This window comes from Rhinoraja longicauda, chromosome 2 (genome assembly GCF_053455715.1).
Source record: "Rhinoraja longicauda isolate Sanriku21f chromosome 2, sRhiLon1.1, whole genome shotgun sequence".
In the NCBI taxonomy this organism is placed as follows: Eukaryota; Metazoa; Chordata; class Chondrichthyes; order Rajiformes; family Arhynchobatidae; genus Rhinoraja; species Rhinoraja longicauda.
Genome location: NC_135954.1, coordinates 98,306,873 through 98,321,471, shown reverse-complemented (window position 1 = coordinate 98,321,471; position 14,599 = coordinate 98,306,873). Strand labels below are relative to the sequence as shown.

The 14,599-nt window shown below is 45.5% G+C and overlaps 1 protein-coding gene across 1 annotated transcript in view; it reads left to right on the top strand.

Moving 5' to 3' along the window:
• ptprn2 (protein tyrosine phosphatase receptor type N2) overlaps window positions 1-14,599 on the top strand; it is a 669,963-nt gene that overhangs the window by 595,299 nt on the left and 60,065 nt on the right. Inside the window, exons 15-16 of the mRNA XM_078424921.1 lie at window positions 11,276-11,423; window positions 13,968-14,041. Of these exons, the coding sequence (XP_078281047.1) occupies window positions 11,276-11,423; window positions 13,968-14,041 (222 nt within the window). The remainder of the gene's footprint in view (window positions 1-11,275; window positions 11,424-13,967; window positions 14,042-14,599) is intronic.

Here is a 14,599-nt window from a genome sequence, read left to right as displayed (position 1 = left end):
AAATGGGATATGCATCCTTCTCACTGCGGGGGCAATTTACAGAAGCCCATCAACCTACAAGCCTGCACAGCTTTGGAGGGTGGGAGGAAACTGGAGCACCCGGAGAAAACCCACGAGGTCACAGGTGGAATGTACAAACTCCATACAGATAGCACCCGAGGACAGGGTAGCTGGCATTGTAAGGCAGCAACTCTACCATTGCGACCCTGTGCTGCCCTTCATTTGTTCTCAACTCAATTGGAAAATAACCCACTAAGTTTTATTTTTTGTTAAATTCGCTTTTTCGGGATGTGGGCATCGATGGCAAAGCTAACATTTAGTCTCCATCCGTTATTGCCCTTGAGAAAGCGGTGGCGTTGAGCTGCCTTCTCAAACATCCCAATCCCTTTAGCGATGGTACTCCCGCTTTATTGTTGGGGTTCCAGGATATACACCACGTGACCACAAGGAACCAGCATAATGCATTTCCAAGCAGGATGGTGTGCGATTTGGAGGGAAACCTGCTGGTGGGATGTTCCCATTGACCCTCTGACTTCAACCTCCTTGACTGCAGAGATAGCAGGTGCTTTCACAGTAACTGCAGGGCATTTTATTAATGGTATATAATGCAGCCGCAGTGTGCCTGTGGGCGGAGAAATTAATGCATAGGAAGAGAATTGGGTGCGAATCGAGTGGATTGCTTGACACAAAATAGTGACATGGGGAACTGCAGATGCTAGAATCTTGAGCAAAACACAAAGTGCTGGAGTAACTGGGTCAAACGGCATCTCTGGAGGACATGGATAGGTGATATTTTCGGGTCGGGATCCTTCTTCAAACTACAGAGTCATAGAATCAAACAGCGTGGAAACAGGCTCCTCGGCCCAGCTTGCCCACGCCAGCCAACATATTCCATCTACGCTAGTCGCACCTGCCTGTTTGGTCCATATCCTACTAAACCTGTCCTATCCATGTACCTGTCTAAATGTTTCATAAACGTTGTGATAGTACCCGCTCAACTACCTGCTCCGGCAGCTCGTTCCATATACCTACCACCCTTTGTGTGAAAAGGTTATCCCTTAGATTCCTATTAAATCTTTTCTCCCGGACCTTAAACCTATGTCCTCTGATTCCCTGATTCCACAACTCTGGGCAAAAGACTCTCTGCATTTATCCTATATCTTCCTCTCATGATTTTATACACCTCTATAAGATCACCCCTCATCCTCCTGCGCTCCAAGGACTAAAGTCCGAGCCTGCTCATCCTCTTCCTGTAGCTCAGGCCCTCAAGACCAGGTAACATCCTGGTAAATCTTCTCTGCACCTTTTCCAACTTGACAATATCTTTCCTATAACATGGTGACCAAAACTGAACACAATACTCTAAATGTGGCCTCACAAATGTCTTTTACAACTGAAACATGACCTCCCAATTATATTCTGAAGAAGGGTCTCGACCCGAAACGTCACCCATTCTTTCTCTCCTGAGATGCTGCCTGACCTGCTGAGTTACTCCAGCATTTTGTGAATAAATCCCAACTATATTCAATACTCTGATGAAGGCCAATGTTCCAAAAGCCTTTTTGACCACATTACCTACATGTGATGCCACTTTCAAGGAACCATGCACCTGCACTCCTAGATCCCTCTTCGCTACAACACTCCCCAGAGCCCCGCCATTCACTGTGTAGGTCCTGCTGCCCATGTTAGACTTCCCAAAATGCAAAACCTTGCACATCACTGTATTAAATTCCATCAACCATTCCTCAGCTCACCTACCCAACCGATCAAGATCCTGCTGCAATTTTTGACAACCATCTTCATTATACCACCCACTCCAATGTCATTCTACAATACCACCTACTTTAGTGTTTATAGGGATATGGGCCAAATGCAGGTAAATGGGACTAACTCAGTAGGTCGGCAAGGATGAGTTGAGCCAAAGGATCCATTTCTGTTCAATGACTACGGACTCAATGAATTTGTACTGGTTATAGAAGGACAATTTTAGTACAGTCTGGGGAATATGATCTGTGATCACACCCAGTTGCTAAGCAGCCTGGTCTAGTTTTATCATAGTTTGCTGGATTCTTAAAACTGGAATGTTCCAGGCTTTAATATTGTTTCAGTTCAGGGTGGTCTTTCAGGCAGTTTTTAGTATTTGACAACATTGGATACTTTCAGTTATTAAAGAAATTCCACTTTCATGAACTTTACTTTAGACTTTAGAGATACAGTGCGGAAACAGGCCCTTCGGCCCACCAAGTCCGCTCCAACTAGCGATCACCAACTCCATCCCACACGCCAGGGACAATTTACAAATTTTTACCGAAGCCAATTAACCTGCAAAGCTGCACGTCTTTGCAGTGTGGGAGAAAACTGGAGCACCCAGGGAAAACCCACATGGTCACAGGGAGAACATACAAACTACATACAGACAGCACCCATGGTCCGGATCGAACCCGGGTCTCTGGTGCTGGAAGGCAGCAAATCTACTGCTGCACCACTGTGTCACCCGAAAGATTGAACATCTATATAGATTGAGCATCTATAAATTGCAACTGAATTGAAAATACAAGGGACAACATGGACAGACTGGTTCCTCCTTGGCCTTAGCTTATTTATTCATTGGTCTTTTTTTAAATAATTGTAAACATCATAGTCCTTTTTCTATTTTGCACATTTTTCCTCTTCCCGCATTATTGACCACTGTCACACTGCTGACTGGCGCATTCCACTGCCATAAGATTGGGGATCGGTGTCTATGAGCCGTTTTTATCCACAAGTGTCCACCTTAAAGTAAATTGAATGAAGGTGGAAAATCTGCATACTTGATTGATTAAAAAAGGCATGCAGAATCACAGAAGGTGGCAGCTCTGCCCATTTAGTCCTTACTGGCTTAGTGGGCTTCCACCATCCTCTTCCCATAACTGTACAAGTTCTTTCCTCTCAGACACTTATCCAGTTCCTTCGGGAAGCTACAATTGAACTATGACCAACGCTATCCTTTCAAGCACCATTGTGAGAGACAGGGGAGAGGGAAACTAGAGGCTATGAAAAGGTGCAAAATGCTGGAGTAACTCAGCGAGACAGGCAGCATCTCTGGAGAAAAGGAATGGGTGACGTTTTGGGTCGAGACACTCCTTCAGTCTGAAGAAGGGTCTCGACCCGAAACGTCACCCATTCCTTCTCTCCAGAGATGCTGCCTTTCTGCTGAGTTACTCCAACATTTTGTGCCATAACAACAAGGATTTCCTCATCTCAAATTCCTCTGTTTTACGTCCTCCTTGTACTAAACATTGGCGAGGCCACATTTAGAGTATTGTGTTCCGTTTTGGTCACCCTGTTATACGAAAGATGTTGGTGGGGAATTTGTGGAATTCTTTGCCACAGAAGGCGTTGGAGGCCGTCAGTGGATAAGGCAGAGATAGATAGATTCTTGATTAGTACATGTGTCAGAGGTTATGCAGAGAAGGCAGGAGAATGGGATTTGGCGGGAGAGATAGATCAGCCATGATTGAATGGCAGAGTAGACTATTGGGCCGAATGGCCTAATACTACTCCTATTCCATCTGACCTTATGTACAAGATCATGAGAGGAATAGATTGGGGAAATGCACAGTCTTTTACCCAGAGTAGGGGAATCAAGAACCAGCGGATATAAATTTAAAGTGAGCAGGGAAAGATTTAATTTAATCTGGGGGGTAACCTTTATACAAAGAGTGGTAGGTATATGGAACGAGCTGCCAGCGGAGGTAGTTGAGGTAGGTATCATCACAAAGTTTAAAAAACGTTTGGACAGGTACATGGAGAGGATAGGTTTAGAGGGATATGGGCCAATTGCAGGCAGGTTGGAGTGTAGATGGGGCATGCTGATTGGTGTGGGCAAGTCGGGCTGAAGGGCCTGTTTCCACACTGTATGAGTCCATGAGTACGCGAACAGTGATACTTCAGGAAATCAGCTAAAAATATAATCAAGGACCATCCCCTCATCCCCTTCCCTCATATAGCAGTAGATGCAAAAGCTTATAAGTATATACCACCAGATTGAGGAACAACTTCTTTACCCTCTGTATTCCGACTCTAAATCGGACTTCTTAAATGCTACGGATAAATTTCCACCTACCTCGATGGGGCCTTGCACTTTGTTTTCACCAGCACCTTATCTATATCACTCTTTTCAGTACTGTTTACTTGCTCTTTTGCATGACCTGATGTACCCATGTATGGTATGATCTGTCTGGATAGCACGCAAAACAAAGTCTCAATACATGTGACATTATCACTGGAGAGCGGTGCTGAGCTACTATCTATCTATCTATCTCACTGAAGACCTTCTGACTATCTTTAATCGGACTTTACTGGACTTTATCTTACACTAAATGTTATTCCCTTATCATGTATCTGTACACTGAGGATGGCTCGATTGTAATCATATATAGTCTTTCCAATGACTGGTTAGCATGCAAGAGAAGCCTTTCACTATACCTCGATACACATGACAATAAACTAAACAGAATCAAACTAAATCAAGTAGTATAAGAAAATAACTGCAGATGCTGGTACAAATCGAAGGTATTTATTCACAAAATGCTGGAGTAACTCAGCAGGTCAGGCAGCATCTCGGGAGAGAAGGAATGGGTGACGTTTCGGGTCGAGACCCTTCTTCAGTCAAACTAAATCAACATCATTACCATTGCCAATCGCACCTTGGTTAAATTTACCTGGGATCTTTGCTGACAAGCGTTCAGAGCAGGGAATAGCAATGCAAAACCGATGCTTTATTGTTACAATCTCCTTGCAGCTTCCATTAAAGGGATCGTTGCAAGGCTTGTTCTGCACTATCACGTAGCAAAAAACAAAAAATGAAGTCGCTGAGCATCAGTTCATGCTCAGTGTTGTCTGTGATTTTCTTTGCCTTTCTCTTTGCCTCGGACGAGTCAGGCGGGAAGGTGGGTTGCTTTGTAGTGGCTTGGACAGATTAAAGTGGCTGCTTCCTGAGTGAAGCTGAAATACCTCGGCCGCTCTTGATTGGATTGCCATAGTCCTTTTACACACTGCTGACATCTGTTATTACGCGTTTAATACTGCTAATAAAATATGGGGTGCGTAGAGATCTGGCTGGTCTGTCTAGGAGACAGTACAGATTTGCACTGTGAGGACTTTTGCAGGAACTGCAATGCAAAGTCCTCCTATACACGACGGCCCTCTCTCTCCGTCCCTCCCTCTCCCTGGTCGTCCTACAAGCTTCACTGCCGTCCTGCTTAGTTTCACTGTTTGCATCCACTCATTATCACCTTTTCCCACAGCCAATAATGGACCATTGTGGGCTCTGCCTTTCCTTGATCATCGTTGCTGGCTTTGGTTTGTCCTTTTCAGTCATTTCATTCATTTGTTCTTTGTACCTTTCCATGCCTCTAGATTCCCTCTCCCGCCTGACTCAGTCTGAAGAAAGGGTCTCAAACCAAAACGTCACCTATTCCTTTTTCTCAAGAGATGCTGCCTGACCCGCTGAGTTACTTCAGCATTTTGTGTCTATTTTTGGAAGTACATTGAGTCAAGTTGATTGATCCAAATGATATTGTCGTCTGTTAGTGGGCAGATGTGCGGAGAACTGTCAACAGTAACACCAAACCCATTGCAATTACGTACATGTAATGGCCTAGAAATTCATCTCTGGTCAACGTCATTCAACGCACTATAAAACAAGGAAGTCTAGGCAAAAGAATCTTCATCCTGGAGTTTTGGGGTGAGAGCACTTTGGAAGGTGCTACCGGATGTACTACTTGCAGTTTCGGTCACATTATTTAAGGGAATATATGCCTGCCTTGGAGACAATGTGAGGAACTGCTAGATGATTTAAAAAAAGAGGGGGAGGTCTTCTGAAGAAAAGTTAAGTAGATTGCATCTATACTCACAGGGGTTTAGGAAAATGGCAGGCAACCTTACTGAGATGTATACAATAGTGAGGAGACTTGAGATACTTTGAGGATATTTCAGAATGAATTATAGAAACTGTGTGCAATAGACATATGTTTTGGGTCATAGAGAATCATGGAGACATTCAACAGGGACACAGGCCATTCAGCCCATCGAGTCCATGCCAACCGTCAATCTCCCATTACACTAAATCCTACACTAATCTTTAAAAAAAAAAATGTTATCCATATATCCATCAACTTCCCCCATATTCTACTGTGTACCAAAGCAATAAAGGCAATGTACAGTGCGCAGGTAACCCTGACAACCCGCTGTTTTTGGGATGTGGGAGGAAACCAGAGCAGCTAAGGGAATCCCACATGTTCAGAGGTCAGGATTGAACCCAGGTTGCTGGCCTTGTGAGGCAGCAGCTTTAATTGCTCCATCACAATGCCACACCTAAACCCCCCCCCCAGCACGTCTAGATAGCACTAGGCAATGGGAGTGAGGTCCAGGCAACTTGGTCTCACTTGCGTGAAATTATGACTTTGTCTCATCCATAGCTCTACTCTTTGGCACAATATTCAATGGTGCTTTATTTGTCACATATGCAACTGCACAGTGAAATTATTTTTGCATAATTAAACATGCGGCCACCGCCATGTTTTGGCACCATTTTCAAAGTCCTAAGGTCCGATCCGCCCGCGTACTCAGTTTCCAGGAGCAGTTCTCGATCCAGATAATGTATGCAGCTGCAGGGCCTCCTCCATCGCCCTCGACCGGAACAGCCCGCGGACCAACATCCCTCTCCTCGCCCGGCCATCTTTGTGCCCTGGGAGCCCCTCCTGCAGCCGACTTTGAAGCCACTGGAGGCATAACCCCGGTACACCCTCCTACCGGCCCTTGATCCTCGAGTCCGACGTCTCCTGTGTTCCGCGGTCCGCTGAGCCTTCGGGTGGGATCCGCACTCCGACGAGCCTTCGGGTCTTCCGGGCGGGCACCGCTGCCGCGGCATCTCATGAAGGCTTCTGCCATGTAGCACCTCATGAAGGCCCCTGCCACGCGGCACCTCACAAAGGCCTCTGCCGCGCATATCGATGCATGATAAGGGCGACCAAGTGATGCATTCTCACTTCCAGTGGCTCTTTGCACTGGAATGAGTCCACTGTACAGAGTTCAGTGGAATGAGTCCACTGTACAGAGTTCAGTGGAGATGGGTGGCACATGAAAATAGAAATTAGGTCATGGCTGATCTGCTCTTGGCCTCACCTCCCCATTCCTGCAGGTCATCCATAACCTCTGTCTCCCTTATAGCCCAAGGATCTATCAACTCAATCTTCAATACATTCAATAACTCAGTCGCCACAGCTCTCTGGGGTAGGAAATAGCTAAGATTAATAACAGACTGAAAGAAAAAAATCCATCCTAAATGGGTGATTCTTTTATTCTAAAGCAAAGTACTTTTTTATAAGTACTCGTACCAAGGGAAATATCCTCACACCATCTACTTTGTCAAGTGTCTACAAGATCGTATGTGGTTCAGATAGATCACCTGCAATTTTCCTAAACCCCAGTGAGTTTAGGTGCAAAATGAAGAAACAATGAACTGCAGATGTCAGTTCGTACAAAAGGACACAAAATTGCTGGAGTAACTCAGCGGGTCAGGCAGCATCTCAGGATAACCTAGACAAGCGACGTTTGGGGTCGGGACCCTTCTTTAACCTTTTCTTCTGAAGAGGAGTCTCGACCTGCAATGCCACCTGTCAATGTCCTCTTGAGATGCTGCCTGCCCCGTTGAGTTATTCCAGCGCTTTGTGTCATTTTGAACTTAGTTGCAATCTACTTAACCTTTTCTCATGAGGCTCCCCCTTTATTCAAGTCATCTGACGGTTCTCCACACTACTTCCAAGGCAGGCTTATACTTTTCTTAAATAAGGTGACCAAGACTATGCAGTACACCAGGTAACAGCTTCCAAAGTGCTCCACTGGTTCAATGGTCCACCGTTTACAAAGGTAAAATAAATAGTCTAAAGTCCAGTCCACATTGAAAGTACTGGAGTGCCCCAGGTAAGCCCCAGGCTGCTGCAAGCCAGCGACCCAATGTCCCTCTACTTGCCCGTCCGCCAAGCCCAGAACTCATTCAGTATGCCCCAGGTCCAGGGGTCCTGGGCCTAGATTTCCTTGCCTGATATGAGTGCATGAGGATTATCTTTTAATTGAGCCACTCTGCCCAGTGATCTAACCAGGGAAATATAGGCTATTAAATAAAAGAGAGGTGATTGACATAAATTTGATTCTGCGGACACACAAAGAGGCCCCGAGTTGCTAATTACTAAAGCAGTGAATCTGCCGTTGTTCATTCCCATGACATTTTGTTTCGCGCACTGCGCACTGTTTCCTCGTGAATTATCCACAAAAATCCCTCAGTTGTTGCAGAAACCCGACAAAGCCAGCTCATCCAAGTACAAATTTAGCATTTTCATGTACACCCACGGGTAGAGCTGTGCTGACAGATGGAAGCAAATGGTGTTTCATTGTGTGGAAGACCAGGGTGCCTCTGGTTACAGAAACAGGTCGCTTGGCCTAACTAGTCCATGCTGGTCATGCGCCACACGACCCCCCCACCCTCAACTTGTTTCATTGCATCCCGCCAACCAAACCTGCTCCTTTATCATATGTTGACCTAGTTGTCCCTTAAATGCATCGGTGCTGATCAGCTCAGCTGTTCCTCTTGGTTAAATGTTCCATGTTTCCAACACTCTCTGGGTCAACAACCTGCTGAATTCCTTGTTGGATTTATTAGAGATTTAGACTTTAGACTTTAGAGACACAGCGTGGAAACAGGCCCATCGGCCAACCGTGTTGGGAATCCCTCTGAACTAAGTGGGGATTTTTGACCTGGCTGGTGTTTCTCCCTCACCCTAAATGCTGGCCTTTTAATCATAGAGTCAGACAGTCGTACAGCACGGAAACAGGCCCTTCTGCCCATCTCGTCTATGCTGATCACAAGGCCCCATCTAAGCCGGTCACGTTTGCCCGCTTTTAGCCCAAATGATTCTTAATACTCCGAATCAGTATCCAGAGGCCAAGACTATCAGATTAGAGTCACGAGTTTGAGACCCACTGCAGCAACTGGGAATTCAAATTCAAATCCTGGAATTAAAGCAAAATGATAAGTTCAATAATGGTGACAATAAAATAATTGGGCTGTCATAAGAAAACAGTCAGGTTCTTTGTCAAAAGGACGGGGAGAGGGGGAGGAAGGGGAGAAATAGGTGCATGTCCAGGTGGGGTAAGGGAAGAGAGGGGAGAGCAATGGGGGGGGGGGGGTTATTGGTAAAGTTTGTAAAGTTTGAGAAGTTAATGTTCATACCATTTGGTTGTAAGCCACCCAAGTGGAGTGTGAGGTGCTACAGTCATGCATGTTACTCGCATTGGTGACAGCTTTAGAAACCACCAGCACCTTACTCGGTTTCTCTTGGGGTATCGATGCACATTAGCCCAAAACTCTTAAAACATGCTCACTGCTGATTTATTTCTCGGACCTTGGACTCCTTGTGGAGTCCGGGAGAGGAGTGCCATCTTCTAACAGTGGAGCTGAAAAGTGTGTCCACTTATCCTTTCCAGTTTATTTGTGGTGCGGGATATATATCCCCATTCACTTGAATGACTATGAAGGGGAGGTATATTTGCCATTGATGCACGTCTTCTTGAATTAACTGGATTAAATATATTTATTTGGTTTCAGTATAAAGTATATGGTATTTCAGGGCGGGCACAGTGGTGCAACGGTGGAGTTGCTGCCTCACGATGCCAGAGACCAGATTCGACCCTGACTCTGGGGGCTCTCTGCATGGAGTTTGTGCGTTCTCTCTGTGACCAAGTGGGTTTTCTCTGGGTGCTCCGGTTACCTCCCACATTCCCAAAATGTGCAGGTTTGCAGGCTACCGCAACATTTAAGAAACATTTAGACAGGTTTAGAGGGATATGGGCCAAATGAGGGCAGGTGGGACTAGTGTAGATAGGACATGTTGGCCGGTGTGGGCAAATTGGGCCGAGGGGCCTGTTTCCACACTGTAAGACTCTATGACTCTAATCTTAAATCTTTGTCTGATAGGATAAGTTTCTGATAAGAGAAGTTTCTCACCATCCACTCTACTTATGCCCTTCATAACATTGTATATCTATCTCGATTAATCCTTTGTTAAAATAGCAAAGGAGCATATTAAAGACTAAATACATTTTTTCACATAAGAGCACAACATACCAGAATGTAAAACCCCATGGGTTTTAGAACAAAACTGTTCGGATTCTATGGTAAAACATGGCTTTGCAACAAATCCTATCAAAATCTACTGCTGCTGGAATAAATCCCTAAGAAACTCCATCATGGATAGAAATACTGTGAAAATCTGTCGGGCACCTTTCCAACTTCACCCATGTTCCGCAATTAGTTTTACAAGGTAAGATTATTGAAGCAATGTTATGAAATGGCTCTGTCTCTTTCAAGAGATTCAAAAGTAAAGAGTGTTTAATTGTTGTCTGCGCTGTGACCAGAATAATGACATTCTTACCTGCTCTTGTCCCTAAACCTCCTCCCTCGACTCCATCCAGGGACCCCGACAGTCCTTTCAGGTGAGGCAGAGGTTCATGTGCGCCTCCTCCAACCTCATCCACTGTATCTGTTGGTCCTGGTGTGGACTGCTATATATCGGCGAGACCAAGCACAGACTCGCTGAACACTTACGCTCAGTCTGCCTTGGCCTACACGATTTCACGGTTGCCAAATATTTTAACTCCCTTCCCATTCGCATACTGACCTTTGTGTCCTGGGCCTCCCCTGCTGTCAAGAATGAGGCCAATTGGAGGAACAGTACCTCATATTTCGCTTAGGCAGCTTGTAACCCAGTGGTATGAACTTGGGTTTCTCCAATTTTAAGTAACCCCTGCATTCCCTCTCCTCCTCCCTCCTCATCCTACTAGTTCCACTGTTCAGATCCTCATATCCCTTCATTATCACCTCTTCCCCAGCCAACAATGGGCCATTAAGGGCTCCACGTTTCCTTAGTCGTCTGTTGCCGGCTCTGCTTTGTTCTGGCCTTTTCTTACCTCCTGTTCCCTCCCCTCTACTTTCAGTCTGAAGAAGGGTCCCTACCCAAAATGCCACCCATTCTTTTTTCTCCAGAGTTGCTGCCTGACCCCGCTGAGTCACTCCAGCACTTTGTGTCTATCTTTGGTGTAAACCAGCATCTGCACTTCCTTTCTACAAACTCCTACCTGCTGCAGCTTCACGGGCACATTTGAACGCAACAACACAGCAAAATAAGCAGAATGTGCTATTCGAGGTAAACAACAGGATGTTTTTGTTGTGTTTTAGTCCTACATGGAGGATCACCTGAGAAACAAGAACCGCCTGGTGAAAGAATGGGAAGCTCTGAGTGCCTACCAGGCCGAGCCCAACAACAGCAGCATCGCGGACCGAGAGGAGAATGAGAAGAAGAACAGGACTCGTGTGGTGGTGCCGTGTAGGTTCACTTCCATAAAATCAAAATAAAATGCCCATGCTGGAAAATCTAAAATGAAAACAGAAAGTGGTGAGAAAAGCAGGGTTGGCATTCCAGGAGGAGAATGTTTTGTCCGAACCGGAACAGAACAGACCAATCTATGTTGAAGAGAAGTGGGGTAGATGTGGATAGGACCAAGGTCTCCCAGTGGGAGAAAATCTTTGCTGTTGGATGTTCGTGACAAGATTGGACATGGAACAGCTTCGCAGGGATGTACTGTAATGCCGAGGCTCTATAATGCACTGGTCAGGCCGCATTTGGAGTATTGTGAACAGTTTTGGGCACCATATCTGAGGACGGATGCGCTGGCTCTGGAGATGGCCTAGTGGAAGTTTACAGGAATAATCCCAGGAATGAGTGGGTTAACATACGATGAGCGTTTGATGGCACTGGGCCTGTACTCGCTGGAGTTTAGAAGGATGAGGGGGGACTTAATTGAAATGTACCGAATAGTGAAAGGCTTGGATAGAGTGGATGTGGAGAGGATGTTTCCACTAGTGGGAGAGTCAAGGACCAGAGGTCACAGCCTCAGAATTAAAGGATGTTCCTTTAAGATGGAGATGAGGAGGAATTTCTTTAGTCAGAAGTTGGTGAATCTGTGGAATTCTGTGGAAACACAGATTGTTGGAGTAACTCAGCAGGTCAGGCAGCGTTTAAGGAGAATGTGGATTGGTGACGTTTCGGGTTGGAGTCTGAAGAAGGACCCCGACCTGAAAGGTCACTTGTCCAAGTTCTCCTGAGATGCTGCCTGACCCGCTGACCTGCTCCAGCACTTGGTGTCTTCCAATTTTCCATAGATGGCTTTTGATGTTTAGTTTGTCCACTGTGCTAAAGATGTGATGTTGACTTTTGTACTTGCTAAGGAGATGAAAGGGGCCTTCATGCTCAAAGCAATGATGGGGCTTCCATTTTAAGGCTCGTCAGCAAGTCCCCATGGGGAACCTGCTTGAGCAGTTAGTGCCTACACCTCACAGCACCTTACAGGGACTGGGGTTTGATCCTGATCTCGGGTGCTGCCTTGTCATAAGTTCATAAGTGATAGGAGCAGAATTAGGCCATTCGACCCATCAAATTTACTCCGCCATTCAATCATGGCTGAGCTATCTCTCCCACTCAATCCCATTCTCCTGCCTCCTCCCCATAACCCCTGACACCAATACTAATCAAGAATATATCTATCTCTGCCTTAAAGATATCCATTGACGGCCTCCACATCCTTCTATGGCAAAGAATTCCACAGATTCTCCACCCTCTGACGAAATAAATTCCTTCTCATCTCCTTCCGAAAGGAAGGTCCTTTTATTCTGAGGATGTGACCTCTGGTCCTGGACTCTCCCTCTAGTGGAAACATCCACTCCACATCCACTCTGTCCAGCCTTTGCACGTCCTCTCCGTGACCATGTGGGCCTCCACCTTGTTTCGCCTTTTCCTCCCTCCTCTGCAAGTCAGGCTGGCAGGTTAACCAAACACTGTAAGGTAAAGGCGAATGTCAAAAGGAATCAAATGGGAGTTAATGGACATGTGTGAGAAATAAATAAGTGGCAGGTGTACAGGGGAATAATCAGAAGGGGACTAATAAGGTGACCTTTTGGGAGCTGGCTTCCTCCTGCCTGACTGAATAGACTTCTTTGGTATCATTATATAGAGCCATTGAGTCGTAGACTAGTACAGCATGGAAACGGGCCTTCGACCCAAATCGTCCATGCCGACCAAGATGCCCAATCTAATCTGGTCCCATTTACCCACATTCAGCCTATATCACTCTAAAACATTCCTATCCATGTACCTATCCAAATATCTTTTAAACATTGTTATTTTACCTGCCTCAACTACTTCCTCTGGCAGCTCTTTCCATCTGCCCATGACCCTCCGTGTGAGACAATTGCCCCTCAGGTTCCTATTAAATCTTTCCCCTTTCACCTTCAACCTATGCCCTCTAGTTATCAATTCTCCTTTTCTGGGAAAAAGAAATCATCTCCTCCTGTCAGTTGAAAGATAAGAGACAGCTGGAAGCAAAAGTGAATCAATCACTGAATTCGTTCCTGACATCAGAAGGATTTCTTCTGAAGAGAGATCGAGGAAGATTGGACCATGTTCCATGGAGTTTGTGAAAATGAGAATTGATCAAAACTGAGCCACAATTTGGAAAATGGTGCTTCAGAAATGACTGGGGACATATTATCTACTTATTGCAGCATTGCAGTTAACCCCGTGTCTCCACCTGGTAGCGATGAGGGCGAATTATTCAGAGTTAATGCTATTGATTGATATCTTGAACAAGGTCAGGACTGTGGTCAAGGTGCCTAACACTGAGGTGGGTGAAGAAAGATGCTTGAATAAGTGTCACACACCCCAGTGCCTGTATAAATGGGCCCTCAGGATGACTCACTGAGGAGCAAGCAAGAAAAGGGAGTGAAAATTGAATGAAGAGGAAAAGGCAATGAATCTGTACGGTGGCAAGAAGTCTCGACAGATGTTGAGCTAACATATTTTTATTTTCTGCAGATGATCACTCCAGAATAACGCTCAAGGCAGAATTGAGTCATTCGAACTCCGACTACATCAACGCAAGCCCTATTGTAAGTACCTCACATCATTAAACAGCCTTGTATGTCCTTCGGCAGATTTGTACCAGCATCTGCAGTTATTTTCTTATACTTAGTGAATGTATGTTGGAAGTAAATCTATCACGCTGGCCAACATTTTGACCCTCGCCACGTGCACTGGGTGAAAGATTTAACCACTAGTTATTGATGGACATGTCTATTCGAGGCTCTGTAACTTCCAGGTTCTCTATTGTTGAAGTGGTTAAGATGGAAATGTCTCTTGCTCTGTCTGAAGGCTTGATGTCATCCAGCCCAGGATATTTGGCCCGTCATAAGGTCATAAGTGATAGGAGCAGAATTAGGCCATTCAGCCCATCAAGTCTACTCCGCCATTCAATCATGGCTGATCTATCTCTCCCTCCTAAACCTATTCTCGTGCCTTCTCCCCATAACCCCTGACACCCGTACTAATCAAGAATCTATCTATCTCTGTCTTAAAAATATTCATTGACTTGGCCTCCTCAGCCTTCTGTGGCAAAAAAATTCTACGGATTCACCACCCTCTGACTAAAGAAATGTCTCCTCATCTTC